Source organism: Physella acuta, unplaced genomic scaffold (genome assembly GCF_028476545.2).
Source record: "Physella acuta isolate Inbredline_101_S28 unplaced genomic scaffold, ASM2847654v3 ptg000129l, whole genome shotgun sequence".
NCBI lineage: Eukaryota > Metazoa > Mollusca > Gastropoda > Physidae > Physella > Physella acuta.
The window spans coordinates 154,792-173,618 of record NW_026731648.1 but is presented as its reverse complement, the minus strand read 5'-3'; the positions used below and the strand labels follow the sequence as shown (position 1 = coordinate 173,618).

The 18,827-nt window shown below is 37.0% G+C and overlaps 1 protein-coding gene across 2 annotated transcripts; it reads left to right on the top strand.

The window, feature by feature from the left end:
- The first annotated feature begins 1,150 nt into the window (after positions 1 to 1,150).
- On the top strand, positions 1,151 to 15,005 carry LOC131935044 (uncharacterized). 2 transcript variants are annotated; one of them, XM_059291321.1, is made up of 7 exons: positions 1,151 to 1,324; positions 2,397 to 2,545; positions 4,008 to 4,172; positions 5,328 to 5,493; positions 6,466 to 6,562; positions 8,493 to 8,635; positions 14,499 to 15,005. In XM_059291321.1, the coding sequence occupies exons 2-7, from the start codon at positions 2,397 to 2,399 to the stop codon at positions 14,610 to 14,612; spliced, it is 834 nt and encodes a 277-aa protein (XP_059147304.1). In that variant the 5' UTR covers positions 1,151 to 1,324; the 3' UTR covers positions 14,613 to 15,005. The 2 variants fall into 2 exon arrangements, with proteins under 2 accessions (XP_059147304.1, XP_059147305.1); XM_059291322.1 differs by lacking the exon at positions 1,151 to 1,324 and adding an exon at positions 2,158 to 2,176.
- The last annotated feature ends 3,822 nt before the right edge of the window (positions 15,006 to 18,827 follow it).

The window sequence follows — 18,827 nt, the reverse complement described above, 5'->3', positions numbered from 1 at the left end:
TATAAAACATAAGTTCTTGTTGCTAAGTCGTGGGCTATTTAAAAGATTTTTTTTTAAACTGCATTATCGAATGCAACACGTTCGGTGTCCTGTACTATCTGATTGATACGATTATTGATTTAATGGCCCCGGCGGGAATAAACGACAAGAGGGGCGTACCGGCCTAACCTGTTGGCAGTTCAAGAGGTTTAATCTGTTGTTTGGCATAAACAAGTGCCCGGGAGGGTGGGGGGGTGCTGGGACCCAGGGGGGTAAGGTCACGGTCCACTAAACCATGACATTGTTTCTGTGCTTGAGTGATTTACTGGAATCAATAAAAACCTGACTTTATTTCGTTCTGTGACTCTAAGGGTTATGGGGGGGGGGGGGGGGGGATGCAATGAAAAGGCGATTACCTTCTAACAATTTGGCATATCGGGTTATGTCAGAGTTAGATAAGGCAAAAATTGAATATTAGGTACCGTATGTTGTTCTTTTTTGTGTGACCTACCAGATCTATTTAAAGATATCTAATGTTTTGTTTTGTTATTTCGTGTTTTTTTTTTTTCGTGTTTGAATATTAGCCATTGTGTGAGAATGTGTTTCATTTTACGCCTTTGTACGTGTGTGTATGTACGTGTTTTTGCCCTGTGTGTTTGTTTGTTTGTGTGCTTATGTTGACTAATACTGATTGCGATAACAAAAGCTGTTTACAACTATTTTATAGCAGCATTTTATAACAGCATTTTATGTTTCCCGATTTCATAAATATTATAAAAGTACTAATCGAAGACATTTTTATACTAGTCTGTTAACTTGCCAAGTTACTGCCCTTTTATTTAGGTAGGCACTTGAAGTTATCTCCCTTACTAATTTACACGAAAGCCATTTCCCTTACGATCTTAAATTGGCCTGGCCTTCCATGAACTAAATATTGTTTGAGCCTTTAATAGCATGTCAGTAATACAGCCCGTCTTCTAGCCAATGCTGACAGGAGAAAGCCATTATGTAATCTGGGTTTTTTTTTCTCTACCTAACTGTAAGCTTCGATATGCTTTTGATAGAATTCTAATTACTGATCTAACGACTATATCCACGTGAAGTGATTTGGATCAGTGTGGCTTGTGTAGTTAGCGATATCATCGATTATCCTGTCCAAGTGGTATTGAAATATTTCTTCAAATTGAATCAAGAACCTCAACTCCGATCAAAGGAAAAGCCAAGACGCAGAGCCGGATTGGTCTTTTGTTATTCAGATAAGTTAGGCCGTATGGGTGACGCTGTGTCTGTGTAGTGTGTAGTTTGGTGCTAGGGGACCTAGGATATTATACTTCTAGTCTATAGGGTTAGTATACAAACAAGGTGTGTATGTATATATATAAATATGTATATATATATATATATATATATATATATATATATATATATATATATATATATACATATATATATACATATATATATATACATATATATATATATATGTATATATATATATATATATATATATATATATATATATATATACATATATATATACATATATATAATATACATATATATATATATGTATATATATATATATATATATATATATATATATATATATATATATATATATATATATATATATATATATATATTTATATATATATATATATATATATATATATATATATATATATATATATATATATATATATGTGTATATGTATATATGTATATATGTATATATATATATATATATATATATATATATATATATATATATATATATATATATATAATATTATATAAATATAATTGTATTTAATACACGTATTCACACATATATAATTATTGATATATAGGTCTATATATATATGTATATATAATATTTTATAATTATATAATATAACATATATTAAATTAACACACACACATATATATGTATATATATATATATATATATATATATATATATATATATATATATATATATATATATATATATATATATATATATATATATATATATATATATATATATATATATATATATATATATATATATATATATATATATATATATATATATATATATATATATATATATATATATATATATTTCAACAGGCTATGTTTTACAATAAGTAAAGTTATTGGCACGGCGTAATCTAGAGGTGGAGCGGTAGATCACTCACCCAATAGTATCTAGGTTGTTTTTTTTTCTAAGGCGGGTTGGGGGGTGGGGCTCATAGTGGTGCCTGGTTCAACTCATATTTGGTGGGTACAAGACCCAAAAAAAAGGCCTCTCAGCATAGTGCTGACCACTCTATGGTCAGAGAAATAGATGAACTCTACTCTATCTACACCATAGTCATTCTGATCTGAGACCGTTATTTCTATCCTCCCCATAATGAACCTGGTGTACTCAGATGAGCCGTGTTGTGAGCCGCACCAGCTCCTCGCGCCTTGAGCCACTGGCAGCCGGCTCTCTCAACCTAGACGGTCAGTTTTACTTTGATAACAAGACGTCGTTTGATGCTGAGGATGGCCTGCTACAGACACGGAGCCAGACATTCAAGTGAGCTAAATGCTTTAGTTACCAGAGGAGTGGGGGGGGGGGGGGGGTTAGTGTGGGTGTGGGTGTTGGTGTGGGTGGGGTTGTTGGTATGGGTGTGGGTGTTGGTGTGGGTGTTGGTGTTGGTGTGGGTGGGGCTGTTGTTGTGGGTGTGGGTGTTGGTATGGGTGTTGATGTGGGTGTAGGTGTTGGTGTGGGTGTGGGTGTTGGTATGGGTGCTGGTGTTGGTGTGGGTGTTGGCTTGGGTGTTGGTGTGGGTGTTGATGTGGGTGTTGATGTGGGTGTTAGTGTAAGTGTTAAGGTGTAGATCAGTTGTATTTTAAATGGTCTGTCACAATTGTATTATACGTTGGTGTATTGTTCCGACTTTATATAAATATTCTGTCTCAACAACTGTTATAGGTGTGTGTGTAGGGGGGTCAAGGTGTAGAGACGTCGTTCTGTAAATGTTCTGACTTAACTGTTTTCGTGTGTGTGCTTCTATGTATATGTGTTTGTGTGGTGGGTTAATGTATAGATTTATTCTCATATAAATGTTCTGACTTAACTGTTATAGATGAGGGGGGGGGGGGCGTAAGGTATAGATACCTTACTCTGTAAATAGTCTGACTCAAGTTATACCCTGGCAAATAAACTCATTAGTGTTTTGACTTTACTCCATAAGCTTTCATATTTAATGTAATATACTAAACGTTTCGGCAAATGTTTACACTCTAAAGACATGATCAAATAGCCAGATTTTACAAACCGCTTGCTGTACTTTCTAAAACAACTAGGCTATTGAAACTGACACGACTTTAAAATTTTTATCGTGATATGGTTTCAGTGTAATGTTTTATCGTGATATGGTTTGTGTGTAATGTTTTATCGTTATGTGGTTTCAGTGTAATTTTGTTATCGTGATATGGTTTGTGTGTAATGTTTTATCGTGATATGGTTTGTGTGTAATGTTTTATCGTGATATGGTTTGTGTGTAATGTTTTATCGTGATATGGTTTGTGTGTAATGTTTTATCGTGATATGGTTTGTGTGTAATGTTTTATCGTGATATGGTTTGTGTGTAATGTTTTATCGTGATATGGTTTCAGTGTGATGTTTTATCGTGATATGGTTTGTGTGTAATGTTTTATCGTGATATGGTTTCAGTGTGATGTTTTATCGTGATATGGTTTGTGTGTAATGTTTTATCGTGATATGGTTTCAGTGTGATGTTTTATCGTGATATGGTTTCAGTGTACATTTTTTATCGTGATATGGTTTGTGTGTAATGTTTTATCGTGATATGGTTTCAGTGTACATTTTTTATCGTGATATGGTTTGTGTGTAATGTTTTATCGTGATATGGTTTCAGTGTAAATTTTGTATCGTGATATGGTTTCAGTGTAAATTTTTCATCGTGATATGGTTTCAGTGTAATTTTTTTTATCGTGATATGGTTTGTGTGTAATTGATTTCAAATATTCAGGGCTCAGGCGGAGAAAGTGGAACCGGATATCTGGAAGCGACCGCCGCCAGACTTTCGTTACCTGGTCTATGATCCACAGCCACCCAAGCGTAACACGGTGGATGCCATGAGACCGTGGATCTACGGCACCATACCTGGACAAAGGGAGGTCATCAAACGAGACAGGTAGGTTTGTTGATAGAACATTCTTACACTATTTGGTGTGTTTGTTTTACTGAACCAGTATTGCGAGATAAATTCTTCTTCTTCTTCTTCTTCTTCGTTCTTAATTTTTAGTGTTGAAGGAGATCGAGATTTATCTGCCAGTGGGTTTGAACTCGAGACTTTGTTCGAATTTATCAACCATGAGCTTTTTGCCGACTCGACCACGCCTCCAACACAATTAAGCGTTACGTGTCAACTGGTTATGCGCCATTGAGGCCATTGACTCCGATTTCAGCCTGCTTTTCTTTTTGGATTTGCTTCCATAGCCTTTGTCCAACCAAGAACAAACTACAAGGCAGCAGTTGTTTAATTTTGGAGTTGTCTCTCCTAGAAGAGTGGCTGTCCCCAGCTAACGAGCCTCATCTGCCCGAGCGAGATAAATTGAATTATTGATATATAATTTTAATGGATGTATTGTGATTGTGTTAATAGCGTCATCCAGCGAAATCAGTTGGTTTGTTGATAAAAAAAATTTGTAACACTATGTGGTGTTTATTTTACTAGCTATAACGATATAAGTTGGTTTCTTGATATCGCATTTTAATGGGTGTTTTGTGTTTGGTTGAATAGCATTATCAGGCGAGATGGGTTGGTTTATTGATAGAAATGTTTTACAGTATTTGGTGTGTTTGTTTTACTAGCTTAAGTATAACGAGATATGTTGGTTTCTTGAAATAATATTTTAATGGATGTGTCTTGTATGCTTTAATGGCGTCATGAGACGAGATTGGTCAGTTCATAGATCTATATAACAATCTATAACATGTACTGGATGTTATATTAGCGTCATGCCGCATGTTTTGGATTTGTAGATGCCGGATAGGTTTATTGTAAGAATTCTGGTATTGTCCGTTTCTACAATCGTGTCAATCTTTATATATAGCGAAGTTTTTGAAAAATAACTCTATACATCATCTGATGTTGTTTTTTTTTTATAAAGAAAGGGGGCGGGGGGGGGGGTAGGCTGGAGTGTCAAGTCCTTTGAGGGGAGAGGTCTGACTTTTTGTGATGATACGTGGCATTAAGGCGTGGGTAAAAAAAAAATCAGCAAAAATTAGAGACTGAATACATTTTAGATGTATATTGCCCATTCACAATTACTGCTGTTTGTTTAAGGGGAGATAAACGACTGCCGAGGATACTGGAACATCAAGAGAAAGAACCGCAAATAGTTACAAGATTTCGGATTGATCGCCCTTTTACAGCCAAGAAAAAGTTTGTTCAGCAGGGGATGTACAAGCCAGGGACATACGAGTGTCCTAAACCTCACGATTTTAGACAGGTAAATACAAGCCAGGGACATACGAGTGTCCTAGGCCTCACGATTTTAGACAGGTAAATACAAGCCAGGTAGTGCCTTAAACCTCACGATTTTAGACAGGTAAATACAAGCCATGCAGTGTCTTAAACCTCACGATTTTAGACAGGTAAATACAAGCTATGTAGTGTCCTAAACCTCACGATTTTAGACAGGTAAATACAAGCCAGGGACATACGAGTGTCCTAAACCTCACGATTTTAGACAGGTAAATACAAGCCATGCAGTGTCCTAAACCTCACGATTTTAGACAGGTAAATACAAGCCAGGGACATACGAGTGTCCTAAACCTCACGATTTTAGACAGGTAAATACAAACCTATGGGACGGGGTGGTCTAGAGAACTGGACTGCTAACCCGTAAGTCTCGAGTTCAAATGCGGGTTCAAATCAGTAGACCGTCGCTGAGTCCACCCAACTCTGATGGGTACCTAACTCACGTTAGGGTAAGTAAAGGAGGCTGGGCATAGTGCTGACCACACTATCTCTTCATATGCCGAGGGCACAGAAACAAGTGAACTCTACTTCACTTGCCCTATAGACAGAACGTCAGGTTTGAAAAGGGAACTTTATAATACAAACCTGGGACATACGAGTGTCCCAAACCTTTTTAGACAGGTAAATACAAGCCATGAAGTGTCTTAAACCACACGATTTTAGACAGGTAAATAAATACCTATGTAGGCCTATTTGAAAGTCTTACGATTAAAACTTACATGCATTCAGCATAAAATAGAGTTCATTGGACTTTAAATATATATAGGCCTACATATCCTTGCTTGAGAGTTTTTAAAAGAATCAAGGTTTATTTTAGTTTAAAAACTCGGAACTGTTTAAGCTTGGTAACTTAAAGCCTAAAATACATCTAAACATGTTTAAAATTAATTTGTTTAATATATTCTGAGCTAATGAAAGTTTTAATTTACTGGGACCCCAGTACCCACCCATCAAGTCTCTAGGTCTGGACGAGTTTGTGACCGACTACGAAAGAGATCCTTACGGTCTGAACTTTAAATCACAGCGCTTGAATCACAGTAGGTTTTCACACTTATGTCTTAGATCATGGGTTCCCAACCTGGGGGTCGTGACCCCCTTGGGGGTCGCGAAGGGCTTTCTGGGGGGTCGCCAACTGGTAGACTTAAACTCTAGCAATGAATAAAAAACATAAATATTTAGAAAAATATTACTAACATCACTGGAAATGGAACAGAGAATAAACAATTTGTACTGTGCAAAGTTGTTCTTAGTCAGGAGTCTATGAAAACTTCCAAACGTCAATTTGAGACGAGTCATTCGGAACACACCATACAAGATATGTAGTTGCAAACGTCAGAGACTTGATCGAACAGAACGTTTTCACCAAGAAAACACAGCATTAGTGCAAGCATCATATGAAGTAGTATTAGAAATTGCCAAGCAAAAAACCTCTCACACAAAGGAGAAAATCTCATCAAACCATGTATGCTGAAGATGGTAAAATTAATTCTTGGGGATTCCAGTGCAGTAAAGATGCAACAAATATCTCTAATAATACTATGCAGCGGCTTATGTTAAAAGACAAATTTAAAATGAAATCAAGCTTTCACCATTGTTTGATTTTCAAGTTGACGAATCGACTGACGTGAGTTAATGTTCGCAGTTGCTTGTCTTTGTGAAATATATTCATTCAGATGTTAGCAAATAAGAGTTGATGTTTTGTGAAGATATCATGGAGAAAATAAATACGTTTTTTGAAACTGGAGGATTAAAATGGGAAAACGGCTGTGGGGCTTGTACGGATGGTGCGTCATGTTTCAGTACGCTGACTGTCAATAGGAAATGTCAATCGTGTTTTTGAATTGAAAGATGAAATCAAGATGTTCTTGGAAGTGCAAGGAAACAAGACCTTTTGATATACTTTAACGACATGGTGTGGTTAGAGAGAGTATCATACCTAGCAGATATATTCGAACATCAACATAAGCTTAACCTGATAAAGGAACGAATATTATCTCTTTTCATGATAATCTCTTGGCATTTTTATCAAAGCTGCAAAATTGGCGAGGAAAAATAAATATTTGAAATACTGCCATGTTTGAGAAACTCTGCAGTGTTGTGTGATAGATAAAATTTTCAAAGGATTATGGGCATCTTGAATCTCTTGACAACGAACTGCGGCGTTATTTTCCCCGAGCATTGTCACCCATTCTCTGCTTTCTTGATGTTACCAGCATTGCCGATGAATAACAAGATGAATTCCTAAATTTGCAAAATTTAATTGTTAATGCTAGTTAATGCTTGTTAATAGCATGTAATTTTGCTCATCGTATTAAAACAGTTATCAAGAATAATTCATATTGAAAGTCTACTAGAAAATATTAATTTAGTGGTTATTATTTATTACTAATTTCGACTTGTTAATTATATGGCGGTCGCGGGTCACTTACGTTTTATGAAAGGGGGTCGCCACTCGAAAAAGGTTGGGAACCACTGTCTTAGATAGTTAGATCACGGTAGGTTTACATTACATTTTAGTTAGTTAGATTTCAGTAGGTTTACAGGCTTACGTTTTAGATAGTTAAAACAGAAAAGGTTTTATTCTAAGGACCTCATGCTTTACTCATTATCATCATACAATTACATCACATTTCAACGTACTCAAATGTCCATTTTTTTCTTTTAAATAGAACGTTGTCATACCCTAATTTTAAATAGTTGAATCACAGTAGTTTTTCGCACTTTTATTTTAAAATAGTTTGCTACACTGAAAATATATCCACATCAGATGATCGCATAATCTCTAAGTAATTAATCAGCGATAACAAGTAAATTTAGACACATAAAATCTAAGTGGCAAAAATAAACACTTATAATAACATTGCTAAAATAAAAACTTGAATTAGTAGCCTACATGGGAAGTTTGATTATTTTTTTTATTTTGTAGAAAGTAACAAAACCTAACTGTGTTGTCGTCTGCTTCTATAGTACATGGGTTACCCCGAGAACCGCCAGAGCGTGACCTTGCAGAAGGCAGGCAGATGGCGCCACCACAGTCAGCCAAGAAAAAATGGGATGCTCGTCTGATACTGGACAGAGACAACTGGCCACAGAAGAGCGCGGCATTCTCGGTGAGTTAAATATTGATGGTATCAATTTAAGACACCTGCATTGATAGATGTGGCTTTTTCGGTGAGTTAAATATTGATAATTTCAATTTAAGACACCTGCATTGATAGTATCAATTTAAGACACCTGCATTGATAGTATCAATTTAAGACACCTGCATTGATAGTATCAATTTAAGACACCTGCATTGATAGATGTGGCTTTTTCGGTGAGTTAAATATTGATAGTATCAATTTAAGACACCTGCATTGGTAGATGTAGCTTTATCGGTGAGTTAAATATTGATAGTATCAATTTAAGACACCTGCACTGATAGTATCAATTTAAGACACCTGCATTGATAGATGTGGCATTACCGGTGAGTTAAATATTGATAGTATTAATTTAAGACACCTGCACTGATAGTATCAATTTAAGACACCTGCATTGATAGATGTGGCATTACCGGTGAGTTAAATATTGATAGTATCAATTTAAGACACGTGCATTGATAGGTTTGGCATTATCGGTGAGTTAAATATTGATAGTATTAATTTAAGACACCTGCACTGATAGTATCAATTTAAGACACCTGCATTGATAGATGTGGCATTACCGGTGAGTTAAATATTGATAGTATCAATTTAAGACACCTGCACTGATAGTATCAATTTAAGACACCTGCATTGATAGGTTTGGCATTATCGGTGAGTTAAATATTGATAGCATCAATTTAAGATACCTGCATTGATAGATGTGGCTTTATCGGTGAGTTAAATATTGATAGTATCAATTTAAGACACCTGCATTGATATATGTGGCATTATCGGTGAGTTAAATATTGATAATATCAATTTAAGACACCTGCATTGATAGATATGGCATTCTCTGTGAGTTAAATATTGTTAGTATCAATTTAAGACACCTGCATTGATAGGTTGTTGTCTATAAATGACTTTACATATCTAATGGTTGGGAGGGGCTTAGACAGTCACGAAGCTGTGCGATGTAGGGTAGGTAAATAAAGGGCTAAAGATTTGACAGTATTTATTATTTAAAACAAAAATAACGAAAAACTATTATTTTCGTTCAAATGTTAGTTAATTTAATGGGTGTGAGGGTGGGGGTTTTAAGAAAGGCGGCACGAATGAATCCAATAACACACAGTTCAAGTTCAACTATAATTGTTCTTTATTAAAATGATATATATGTTCAAGTTTCTACCTAACTGATCTACACTGTACTATTTACTTCTACTACTGACTGTTCATACCACATGCTACCTACTACTACGCACTCCCATGACCAATCCTAACACTAACTGTTCTCTACATTCTACAACCTAACACCTTCTCCCTTCGCTAGCTAATCATGATCTCCGAACTATCTACATTCTCGGCCGTCTCTGACCGCTACCTAACAACTCCTGGCCTATCGCTCTACTGCCCCACGCCTCAGTGGTCAGCTGACCGTCCCACGTGACCGGTCAGCCCTGTGCGCCCATTGGCCTCTCTAACCAACCAACTAGGCCTATAGTCTGTTTCTGCTAACCTATATCTGCTAAACATGTCTGACGTAATCTTGCGTCATCACATATCTCCCTCCCTTTCTGTAGCTGACAAATTATATTTTTCAGCGTCTACTACTAATCTAATACATCAACAACTATCTATCTTACTACTATATTCTATCCCTAACATCAATCATATCAATCAAATACAAAATGGGACAGCACAGTTTACAAAAACATAAAATCTTCTGTCTGTGTTCTTGGAAAGGAATGTCATTGTTCTAGTTCTTGTACGGTATCCTGACGTCTGTGGTGTCTCTGCTTGATAATGTATGTCTATGTTTCATGGTATGTGTGAATTCAATCATGTGAAACTCAGTTCTGGCTAGGTTGTCGTGTACTGGCCTTGAGCTAATCTTAGTAGCGATGTGTAACTGGTTGAACGGGCTCAACGAGCAGTGTAAGTGTGTGTGTGTGTAAGTGTTATGTAATTATTGGCGTTCATCTGTGGTGGGTGGGTTGTGGCGTTGGTCTACGTAAGTTCCCGTGAGGCGGGTGTAGGCGTAACTTTCGTTGGTCAATGTGATGACGCAACAATCTCATCTCAACGCTGGTTGAGACGTCCACGTAGAGTGGTTATACGATGAACTGGAGCTGTCTGATGCGTGGCGAACAATGACGTAACATTCCGACGCTGGGAACCTGGACGACGGGTCTTCTACCCTTTGTATGTGCCGACGTAGGTGCACGTAGCTGGCGGTCTGTTATTCAACCCCAAGGTGGGGCGAAGCGGTGGCGATGCGTCCGCTGTCTTGACCAGGGCAATTCTCTGTTCAGCAGGTCTGTCCGCTGTCCAGGTAATTCAACGTAATCAGGGCTTCAGGTGGCGGCACTCTTTGAAGTGTCTGCTTCATCTCGTCTCATTCTGAATAAACGTAGTGGGTCTGAAAATTGTATTACAAGACCATGAGCAATGGCTTTACGTGAACATTTTAGTGCCCGCGCAGACAAGTATTCAGACAGAGGTACCTTCCATTAAAAAAACCTCAATCCCAAATTTATACGTGCTGAACATTTGTCTGGCAGCATAACAACATATAAAAATAACATTACAACATAACCAAATAAAAATCAGTACACTCTAATCTAACAACAATCTGTACAGCCTAATAAACTCAATAGACGTAAACACTACTAGAGCTTAGAAATAGCTTCACAAAAAGAATAGACATGTGAGTGTATATAAATAATCGTGCCGTTTCAAATAACGTTTGAACTCGTAATCATATAGTGGAGCAGCTCTCACTATCTGACTTTTGACAAAAAACTGGCTGGCTTGACTTAATGACTGACTTCACTTATGACTTCAGTAACTCGACTGACTTCAAATTAACGACTGACTTCACTTTAGACTTCAGTAATTTGACTGACTTCACTTTGACAACTGACTTCACTTAGGACTCAGGGGCGGAACTACCATACCGCCAGACCCCGCAATGCGGGGGGGCCCAGGACGTTTAGGGGCCCAGTTCCGACCAAAAACAATGAATTTGTTTTTCAAAAATTATGTTTTTCATGCATCTTAAAAGTGGTTTTGTAAAAAAAAAAAAAAAAAAAAAAGGTCTACTATAGCAGAGATTGTTGCGTAGAAAAATATTTTATAATCTACAAGAGCTATAGTTTGAAAGGTAGGCAAACATTCACACTACTTCCATGACTTACTGCCCTTCTTTAAAATAGGGATGCCCACAAAGCTCATTTAAATAGTTTTGTGCTATGTATATTAAAAAGCAATTAAATTCTCTGAATTATTATTTAAATAAGACGTAATAAACAATGGTATAGCCATAAAAATCAATGTTTTCAAAATTGATATTATAAAAGCCAAAAATGAAAAGAATAAACATAACGCGAGAAACCATTCACGAATCAAGCTTACGTCTTTATATATTTTTGACCAGCATGTTTAGAAGTGTTTTTGATGATTTCTAGCTTAAGATGAGTTTGGACCAAATTTGTCTGGATTGTTCTCCCAGAATGGTTTTATATTGCAATGAAGTAGACTAAATTACTCAGGATATAGATATTATATATATATATATATATATATATATATATATATATATATATATATATATATATATATATATATATATATATATATATATATATAGGGGGCCCTAATTTTTTCTTTGCGGGGGAGCCCTTTTTTTCTAGTTCCGCCACTGTTAGGACTTCAGCAACCTGACTGACTTCGACTGACTTAAACTGACCTAACTTCGACTTCAACGACTTAAATAACTGATTTCACCGACTGACTTTGATTCGACTTTAACGGCATCACTGACTGACTTAAACTTCGACTTAGACGACTTCACTTTGACCTCAAAGACTTCAACGACTTCACTTTGACTTCAAAGACTTTTTCTTTGACCTCAACGACTTCAAAATGACTTCAAAGACTTCACTTTGACTTCAACAACTTCAATATGACTTCAAAGACTTCACTTTGACTTCAACAACTTCAATATGACTTCAAAGGCTTCAATTTGACCTCAAAGACTTTACTACGACTTCAAGGACTTTAACCTTGACTTCAAAGATTTCAACGACATCATTTTGATTTCAAAGACTTCACTATAACTTCGACGATTTCACTTCTTCACTATGACCTCAACGACTTTAATATAACATCAAAGACTTTTCTTTGACTGCAACATGACTTCAACTACGTCACTATGACCTCAACTATGACTTCATCAACTTATTGACTGACTTAACTGACTTCAAATGACTTCTTTGACTTCAGTTCTGACTTATACTTCACTGACTTCAATAACACGATTGACATCAGATTTGACTACTCTGACTTCTGACTGTACGACTTCACGTCGATTTCCTCGACGACTTAGATTAACAAAAAAAAAAAAAAAAAAACTCGACTTGACTTGACTTCACTTTTGTCCGTTGTTCAAAATCATGTATGGGGACGGTCCGGGTCAAATTCCTGGTCATGGGGTTGATGTTCTTGGGCAGTTGCGTGTTATCTATGTGCTGTACTTTCCGTTTCACTAATTCTATCGCTAACTATGCTTTTGTTCTTGACATGTCTTACTATCTTGACTATCTTGTTTCTTAACTTATTCTCTACAAATGTTTCAACTTCTTCTCCTGTTTTGTCTAATGGTATGCACCGTGTATAGCATTGAAACTCTGCCTCCATGGTTGTGTATGTGTGTGTGTGTGTGTTGAGGAAAGTAAACAAAACTAAGGCAACAGTGCGTAACAATAGAGTGTATAAGGCAGAAAAACCGCTGGTAAAGGCTATCCAGCACGGCTCTAAACCCAAACGTTTAAAAAAAAAAAATTTTGGAAGGCACTTATCTTTTTGGACACGTTGACTGTTCCCTTGTGTTGGTAATCCAAACTCGCTCCGGCTGAAGAAACCCGCTGTTGTGATGAGTTAGAGAAAGCAATACACCAGTCATACTCCGTCATGAATAGCTGATATACGTTCTTTCCCTCACTCGACCCGCGCTCCACCAATTGTGAGGGTGGATTTTATGATGGCGGAACGAATGAATCCAATAACACACAGTTCAAGTTCAACTATAATTGTTCTTTATTAAAATGATATATATGTTCAAGTTTCTACCTAACTGATCTACACTGTACTATTTACTTCTACTACTGACTGTTCATACCACATGCTACCTACTACTACGCACTCCCATGACCAATCCTAACACTAACTGTTCTCTACATTCTACAACCTAACACCTTCTCCCTTCGCTAGCTAATCATGATCTCCGAACTATCTACATTCTCGGCCGTCTCTGACCGCTACCTAACAACTCCTGGCCTATCGCTCTACTGCCCCACGCCTCAGTGGTCAGCTGACCGTCCCACGTGACCGGTCAGCCCTGTGCGCCCATTGGCCTCTCTAACCAACCAACTAGGCCTATAGTCTGTTTCTGCTAACCTATATCTGCTAAACATGTCTGACGTAATCTTGCGTCATCACAATGGGGATAGAACTTTGTTAAGTTATTTTAATGGAAGGGATGATTTTTAACGAAATTTGCGATAAATGGTGTGTTTTAAAATAGCCTGTCATTTACGGATAACACCTTTCCACATGTTATCGCATGCTTGGTAAAATACATTTGTTTTAAGCCGTTGATATTTGATAATGATATTATGCTGCAGTTTTCACGTAAAAGCTACTGTGTCGTTAAACATGTGATTGTATGAATATTTTCAAGCCGTTGATATTTGATATTATGCGACAGTTTTCACGGAATTTGATGTTGTGTGACAGTTTTCACGTAAGAGCTACTGTGTCGTTAACCACGTGATTGTATGAATATTTTCAGCGTCATCGCCGACGTCACAGACAAGCCTACAGCGCGTTCATGGAGAGGGTGGAGGAGACGTTGAACAAAAAATGGTTCTTCGAGCAGACGGACAAAAGTGTGGGGTGTGTGTAAAACACACAGACGTGAGGGGTGTGTGTACACGTACAGAAGTGAGGAGTGTGTGTAACACAGACTGAGGTGTGGGGGTGTAAAACAAACAAACGTGAGGGTGTGTGTACACGTACAAGAGTGAGGGGTGTGTAACAGCACGGGCAGAATTGTGGGGTGTGTGTACACGTACGGGAGTGTGTGTGTTGCCCAAGTCTGGTGCTATGTTTTAGGACCTAGGTGTACTGTACCACGTGTGATACGGGAGCCTCGCTTTGGCCAACGGCTATTTATATCAAAGGACAGGGAGCCTGACCCCATACCATGGGATAAACTAAATTGCTGATTTTGACTGGGGAAAACACATTCAACAATTTAAATAACTTGCATACTGTATTTGATCTTATAAAAGTACGTTTTAAATTCAGTGTTTTGAGTTTACTTGTTTTTAGTAAAATGTGTGATAACCCTACTAACATATAGCGTGTAGAAAAAAGTTTCCCTTTCAAACCGGACGGTCTATTGGGCAAGTGAAGTACAGTTCACTTGTTTCTGTGACCTCGGCATATGAAGAGATAGTGTGGTCAGCACTATGCCCAGCCGCCTTTACTTTCCCTAACGTGAGTTAGGTAGGGCCTACCCATCAGAGTTGGGTGGACTCAAGGACGTTCTACTGCCTTGAACCCGGATTCGAACTCGAAACTTACGGGTTAGCAGTCCAGCACTCTACCGCTAGACCACTCCGTCCCAATAGCGTGTAGAACTGTATCTAACCCCCCCCCCCATGGACCCCTCTGTAAAAAATGTGACTGTCATAATACCACTGTAACTTATTTAAATTTATTTCTGAATCGGTATATATGTAACATGCATATGTATATTCAGAACAGCCTTCTATAAACTGACGCTATGTTCACTCTGAGTTGGTTATTCCCCCCCCCCCATCTCCTCACTACCAGACGGGCAATGTTTCTTCCAGACTATGTTCTCCGGCGTGGGGACTTGATATTTTCGGGGGGGGGGGGGGGGGGGGGAGACAACATTTTCCGGGGGGCGGACACTGGTAAAAGTATGTTTTCTATATACATTCTGCTTCGTTTTGGGGGCGGGGGGTTTGACTTTCTTCGTGGCCGAAAAGATGTCTGGAAGAAACTGCAGACGTGGCATGCGGAAATTGTGTAGAGCGGCATTAATGTCACACCCGGATATACGCTGGGTAAGATAATACACCTACAGTGACCGGACAGTACTGAATGAAGTTAACAACCCCCCCCCCCCTCCCCTCACCACCACCACCACCGTACTGATCTGTTAATTTCATATCTGGAAGAATTCGATAAAAAGGTCAAAACTGACCTGTTTTATTTTTTTATACAATCTTTGTAATTTATGTGAAAAACAAAGAGTACTTTGAAAAAGATTTTAGGGTACTCACTCTCTGTACATGTGGCTAATTTTTTGCATGTTTTTCGATAAATTGCTACGCCGTGTGGGAAAACTGACGGTCAGACTCAAAGCCCTCGATGAGGACTAAAAAGTAACCGCGAGTAAAATTCTAACTTAATGAGCGATAAATGTAGAAAATTAATTTTGCTCGACGACCCCCTATGCCGCTCCGCCACATCGTAGAACAACCCTGGACGATGACAAAAATAAACTTTCTGCCGTCGTAAAATCCCCCTAGGGCCGCTAGATCTGACTCCTTCCCTGGAGTGTTCTAATCAAATTCCAAAAGATTCGTGGCGATCGGATGAACGGTGTCAAACCGCAATTGATTTTTATTTTACATTATATGTTATATTATTTAATATAAATACAATACTACGCTATACACCATAGACCGCTATTGTGTATTTTCAGTATTTTCAGTATGGAAAACAATTGTTCTGACTTTCATTTTTTTTTACTCTCCCTGGCCATTCCGGTTGACTTCAAGGAGAGGTTGAGGGCAGTTTATGAAAATATTTGAGTTGATAAAATAATTCTTAACGGCGTTTGAACGGCTAATTTTCAAAATAAAAATTATGTAAATGAGTGTAATCGATTGTTTTTAAATAGCTTTAATTTTTACAAATGTATATAATTGTATCGCATGCCATATTTAAAAAAAAAAAATTAGTATGATTACATAGACTTTTCATGCCTATTGTAAAGAAAAGCGCGGGTCGTTAAATAGTATTTTAAAAGTTTGGAAATGGTAGTCACGGCTCTAGATATAACTGGGCTTATGAACAATTATATAATAAAATAAATCTTTTAAAATATTTAGGATACATTTTTAAATGTTTTGAATAAAAAAAAAACACCATAAACAAATTTGCTTTCTTTAGTAAAAACATTCGTCGCTAAAAGTAAATAATTTCATGAGATTTTTTTTAGTGCATAAATAAAAGCGTGTTTTTATAAACCGTTTTTATTTAGTCAGCATAATTCGCTTATAAAATGCATTGTTTACTTCCCTTCTGCAAGGGATGCAATAATGGAGGTAGTATATATTTAATAGATCTACTTAAAATTTATCAAACAGATAAACAATATATTATCAATATTTGTAACAGATTTCTTTATTAAATTAATAAAAATACTTTGTTTTTCATAAAAACAATTATTATTTAATAAGTTTAGGATTGAGTGGTTTATTGTATATTTCAAAAACTGTATTTTTTAATCATTTTATTTTATATAAATAAAAGGCACACTGATAACCAATGTTCCGAATCCGTCAATTATCGCTTTGAATTATTTATTGTCGCTAAAAAAAAAGATGTTTAACAATTTCGGAGGTGGGGTTAGGACAGGGGTCGGCAACCTGCGGCTCGCGAGCCGCATGCGGCTCTTTAGGTGTCAAGATGCGGCTCTTCAGCTCGATGCACAAACATAAATAATTATTTTATTTTATTTTTAAAACTCATAAATGTATTAGTCTGCAACACTCAGTAATGAACGATATAATAATAAATATAAACATTAAACACTCGCTATTCTATTACTACATTTAATTACTCGATATTTCAATGTAGAACTACTTCCTTGTTTCCTAAAACGTGAGTTATTTAAATGTAAACAATTCCTGTGTTTGGATCATATTTATCGGGGCACTGGTTTCCTACACTACCGCCCACCACCATGGCGTGCTGTATGAAAGCCTTGAGTGTAAGTTAATCACTCACCGTAATATCACCGTTAATCACTACCGACGGTAAGTGGCGCTCCCGTGAACCCGATAACACTACCGCCGGGGCGCCGCGTACGGCCCCTAGCTCGGTTTATTTATCGAATGTCGGAATGTCGTTTTGTAGTGTGCTCCTTAAAACTAAGGTAGGCGCTTGTTTAAAATGAACGTATTGTTGCTCATCGTGTCTATAGTGTACAGACTTTAAAAAAAAAAGATAGTAGGCGCTATAGTGCTCGCAGGTGAGCCCGGGGCTCTTCGGGTCGCGCAATGGACGAGGTGCCGGCGGTTGCGTCTGTTGCAGTTTTGCCGCTGAATATAGTAGTAACCCTTTCGACTTGGCAATGCAGAACGCCCGATTAACGGATGCCAAGTACTAACATAGCCGCTCTGGAACTCTGGGCGCCAAAACGTGTATTGACAAAAAATGCACTAACTCGGGCGCCGCCCATAAGAATTTTTTTTTTTACCGTATATGGAGAACAATCGCACCTCTACCCCCCCCCCCCACCCCACTGGGGCCCCGCTCTTGCGAAATTATTTTTTTTTGCACACACACATATATATATATATATATATATATATATATATATATATATATATATATATATATATATATATATATATATATATATATATATATATATATAATATTTATACTAAATCCTAATTAAAGAACATAATACTAATAATAATAATATAAAATTGTTGGCGGCTCTTTAAAAACTTGGAAATTTTGTAAATTGTCACTTTTGGCTCTTCTGTCTCAAAAGGTTGCCGACCCCTGGGTTAGGATTAGATAGTTGTTGAATATATATTTTCTCTATAAAATGTAACAAAAAGCTGTAATCATCACATTCTATTTTGGTTTAACTATAGTGTAACAGTCTGTCTAGTTATGTCTGTCTAGTTATGTATGCTATGATTATAATTAGAACAGACCATTTGCCAGATTGCCTTTTTCTCTGGCCAAGTTTATCGACGGCAGTGGTTAATCTACAGTCAACGTTCCTGTTGACCTCAAGTATTTAATTAATTAATTTAATTTAATGGCGATGAAAACAACC

What these genes read in the sequence shown, in the direction of transcription:
- LOC131935044 (XM_059291321.1), top strand. Translation starts at nt 2,397, where the DNA reads ATGAGCCGTGTTGTGAGCCGCACCAGCTCCTCGCGCCTTGAGCCACTG. An exon ending in ACACGGAGCCAGACATTCAA is followed by an intron (nt 2,546 to 4,007) that starts GTGAGCTAAATG and finishes TCAAATATTCAG; the next exon opens with GGCTCAGGCGGAGAAAGTGG. An exon ending in GAGGTCATCAAACGAGACAG is followed by an intron (nt 4,173 to 5,327) that starts GTAGGTTTGTTG and finishes TGTTTGTTTAAG; the next exon opens with GGGAGATAAACGACTGCCGA.